The following is a 5000-nucleotide window of genomic DNA, read 5'->3' as shown; positions in this document are numbered from 1 at the left end:
ATAATATTTTATTATTTAATTCTTCTTCTTTAGTTATTCTGTCTTGAATTGATTCATTAGATCTCCATTTGGTCAATGCTGATTTTTCATAGGTGATTGATCCCCTATTCAGGAAGGGGAGGGGCATATGATCCTAATGGCCACAGTAGAACAGAGCCTCTCAGAAACTGGTGGGATATCCCCCCTCCCCCCAATGTGAATGGAAAGTAGGGTGTGTGCAGAAGAAATTCTGGTATTTACCATGTTTCTTCCAGCAGATCCTGGTTTTGTTTCTGCCTCTTTTCTTTTGAATGAATATAGTATAAAATTATGAATATATAATACAAATTCTTATAATGTATGGGATATGCAACCCCTTACAAACACCCCATTGCCCCACTCCCATGGTACACACCTGTCCCTCTTTCATTGGCTCTGCCTCTTTTCTACATGTGAATGAATGCAGTATGTAAGAAATGAGTATTATTGTGTCATATGGCATGTACACCCACACATTTTATACACGCACACACTACACACACACACACACACACACCTACACACACACACACACACACACACACACACACACACACACACACACACACACCCCTACACCCACACACTACCACACACCACACCCAACCCCTACAACACACACACACACACCACACACCACACACACACCACACACACACACACAACACACAACCAACACACCACCCCAACACCACACACACACACACACACACACCACACACACACCCCCCAAACCACAACACCACACACACACACACACACACACACACACACACACACACTCCCACACCTACACCCACACACTCACCCCCCCCACACACACACACCTACACACACACACACACACCTACACACACACCACACACACACCACACCTACACACACAGACACACACACACACATATATATATCTATATATATGTATGTATTATATATAATATATAATATAATATATATATATATATAATATATATATATATATATAAATGTATATATTAATATATATATATATAATATACATATGTATATTTTAATATATATATATATAATATTATATAAAATATATATATATATATATATATATATATATATATATATATATATAAAATGTATATATATTTATATACCACACACACACACACACCCCACACACACACACACACAAAACACACACACACACACACACACACACACCACACACACACACCACACACACACATACAACATATATATTTTTAATATACATATATGTAAATATGTATATATATATATATATATATATATATATATATATATATATATATATATATATATATATATATCTGGCCCAGTGGTTAGAGCATCGGACTCAAGACTGTCACGACGGCAATCTAAGTTCGAGGGTTCAAGTAACCGGCCGGCTCGTTGTTCCCTTGGGCAAGGAACTTCACCTCGATTGCCTGCCTAGCCGCTGGGTGGGCAAGCCAGCCCAAGTCAGTGCCGGTCCCAGAACCGGGTAAATAGAGATGGTGACTCCATAAAAAACACCGGGCGGAAGGCAACGGCAAACCACTGCTCTAAATTGCCAAGAAAATCATGGATATCCATGATCGCCAACGTCCTTGTAGGACAGGGCACTTGGGAAAAAATATATATATATAATATATATAGATATAATATATATATATATATATATATATATATATATATATATATATATATATATAATATACATATATACATATATATATATGTTTACACATACTTACATATACCCTTCTGCCACCTGGTATTCCAGCATTTTCATTTTCCATGTCTGGAAATTCTTGAAAACTGAATTTTCAAAAAGAAATCTGGAAAAGTATGAAATTTTGCATTCAGTGACTCAATATTTTAATGTTCTCCAAGTCCTAGAAACTTTTTCATCACAATAACAACAGGCATCACATGTTTAGGTTCTAGCGATTCACTGTAGAGACAGGTTGTTTTGCAAGTACTCTTGATTGTAATATGAAAAAGTACTGTATTTGAGGATGAGTGTTAATGTGTAATCAGGATTCAAAATACATTTATGACAATATTTTGCATCATTTCATGCAAATAGTTTATATTTCCTTATAGTTTTGATATTTGATATTTGCATTCTTATAGTATATGAAAGCCTTAAAGCTTTCATGACCATGAAAGCTTTAAGCTTTATTTCAATACTTCTCACTGATATTTTAAATGTTTGATATAGTACCTAGTAATATATGTACATGTAATCTTTTCAGAACTGTAAATGTAAATTAAAGTAAATAATATTTTAGCTGTCATTATATTCATTGCTCTAGTTGTACCATCTATTTCAATAGTTTAGTGCTTGTAGACAAGTAATATATATATATATATATATATATATATATATATATATATATATATATATATATGTATATATATATGTATATATATATGTATATATATATGTATATGTATATATATATGTATATATATATGTATATATATATATGTATATGTATATATGTATATATAATATGTATATATTATGTATATATTATATATATATATATATATATATATATATATATATATATATATGCTGTGACCATGGCGGCTCAAACATGAACCTACCGTTAAAAAAAAGATAATAATACATATATATATATATATTACACATACACACACACACACACACACACACACACACACACACACACACACACACACATATATATATGTATATATATATTTATATATATTTATATATATTTATTGCAGAGTATTGCCTGAAAATAAGAAGATGAATGCCTTCCCAGTCTGTCACTGTTCTTTGTGCTTTTAAACAATCTCCTGCACAGTAGACTGCTACTTTGATCCTTTAAGCAATTTTATTGCATCTTTTTTCAGTGATAATTGGGTAATTCAATTGCAAACACATCTTCAAGTTACATTTAAAGATAGATTTGCTTGAAAAATCATTACTCTCCAGAATATTTGAAGAAGTCTTTGTAAAACGAAAGAAAATGTGATGGAAACTGCAACAAACTGGTCAAGTAATGATTGTTTGAAGTGACATAGTAAGAGGACTCGCACAAAATTCATAGAAAGTTAAGTTAATGATAAAAACTCCCAAATACTAAGCAATAACTTTCTCAACAAATTCTGGTTATTCTTCATTCATCTTAGTAAGTTTCCATCTCCAATGCCAAATAACAGAACCAAATTTCAAGTTGAGCCGAAAGTGCAAGAGTGGCTTGCTAATCTTGGCTAGTAATGTGTACACACCACACACACACACACACACACACACACACACACACACACACACACACACACACACACACACACACACACACCACACCACACACACACACACACACACACCTACACACACAACCACACACACACACACACACACACACAACACAACACACACTACACACACACACACCACCACACACACACCACCACACACACACACATATATACACATACACACCACACACACACATACTATAATACAATATAAATACATAAATATATATATATATATATATATATATAATATTATTATCTATAATATATATATATATATATATATATATATATATTATATATATATATATATTATATATATATATATAAATTTATATATTTATATATTTATATATATATATACATATACATATATGGATGTATATACATATACACACACACACACACACACACACACACACACACACACACACACACACACACACACACACACACACACACACACACCTACACACACACACACACCTACACACACACACACACACACCTATACACACACACGCACACACACGAATATATATATATTACATACACACACTCACATACACACATACATATATATTTATATATATATATATATATATATATATATATATATATATATATATATATATATATATATATATATATATATATATATATATATATATATATATATATAATATATATATATATATATATATATATATATATATATATATATATATATATATATAAAATCTAGTTTATTCATTGTGGATTTTTCTACCATAGTATCAACACAGTAGAGTGTTTTATACATCTATTTACTTATAATTATTTTTATATATTTTTATTTATTTATTTTTTTCTAACAGAAATCTATACAGAGGAAATCTTGGAAGCCCATGATGCAGAGGTTCAGCGGCTGCAAGAATATTATACAGAAAATGAAAAGCTCTTCCTTAAAGTCAAGCAGAGGCAGGAGGTAATTTGAAGTGGTTTTCTTCTTGTTGACTCTGCATTGAGGAATATTTTACAGTGTTATCAATTTGTAGGAATTTTCAGATATTCTGTGTCAGATTTTATAATTTGCTGGTAGTATCTTTGTTGTTTAGTTTTCAAGTGTCAGAAACTATGTCTATTGTTTACCAAGTTCAACATTTGTATAATATTATCCATGGCTCAACCCAGTCACCATGGATTTTTGTAATGTCCCATGTAGTTTCTTGTGAATTTTGTTACATACAGATGGCTCCATATGTGCTCAGCCAGCAAGAAGTCTGTTAGTGGGCCCTAGTGACCTATCCTGATTTCCCCATTCCTTGAATAGATAAGAAAATGTAATTTTCTTTCTAATACTCTTGGTATTGATATTGTTATTACTCTTATTGGTATTGTGATTGTTATTATCAGAATCTTGGTAATATTAAAGAAAATGAAATTACAAAAAGACACTTTGCAAAAATCAGAAAAATGGTAAACAGTTGAGTTAAGTAGGACTATTAACTGACTCCTTGGTGGCTAAGCACTTGTAGAGTCATCTATGGAGACAATAAATAAACTTGTTTTACAGTTGGCATGGCATGTATTCTTGCCATCCATGCTATTTGGGTTAACTTGATTATGATATTGGTTTTGTTGTTTAGTGTTCTCAGCTGTCATATTTATTTATATATCTATGTATTTAATGATTTAGTATTCTGTCC

The 5000-nt window shown here is 31.3% G+C and overlaps 1 protein-coding gene across 3 annotated transcripts in view; it reads left to right on the top strand.

Annotated features, from left to right (window-relative positions):
- Positions 1-5000, top strand: part of LOC119572153 (protein regulator of cytokinesis 1-like) — an 82694-nt gene that overhangs the window by 10197 nt on the left and 67497 nt on the right. For all 3 annotated transcript variants that reach the window (XM_037919136.1, XM_037919143.1, XM_037919148.1), the window contains exon 9: positions 4170-4279. In XM_037919136.1, the coding sequence (XP_037775064.1) occupies positions 4170-4279 (110 nt within the window). The remainder of the gene's footprint in view (positions 1-4169; positions 4280-5000) is intronic.

The sequence above is a fragment of the Penaeus monodon genome, chromosome 4, assembly GCF_015228065.2.
Source record: "Penaeus monodon isolate SGIC_2016 chromosome 4, NSTDA_Pmon_1, whole genome shotgun sequence".
Taxonomy (NCBI): domain Eukaryota; kingdom Metazoa; phylum Arthropoda; class Malacostraca; order Decapoda; family Penaeidae; genus Penaeus; species Penaeus monodon.
Note: the sequence above shows the minus strand (reverse complement) of the source record. Positions and strands in the feature narration are given on the sequence as shown.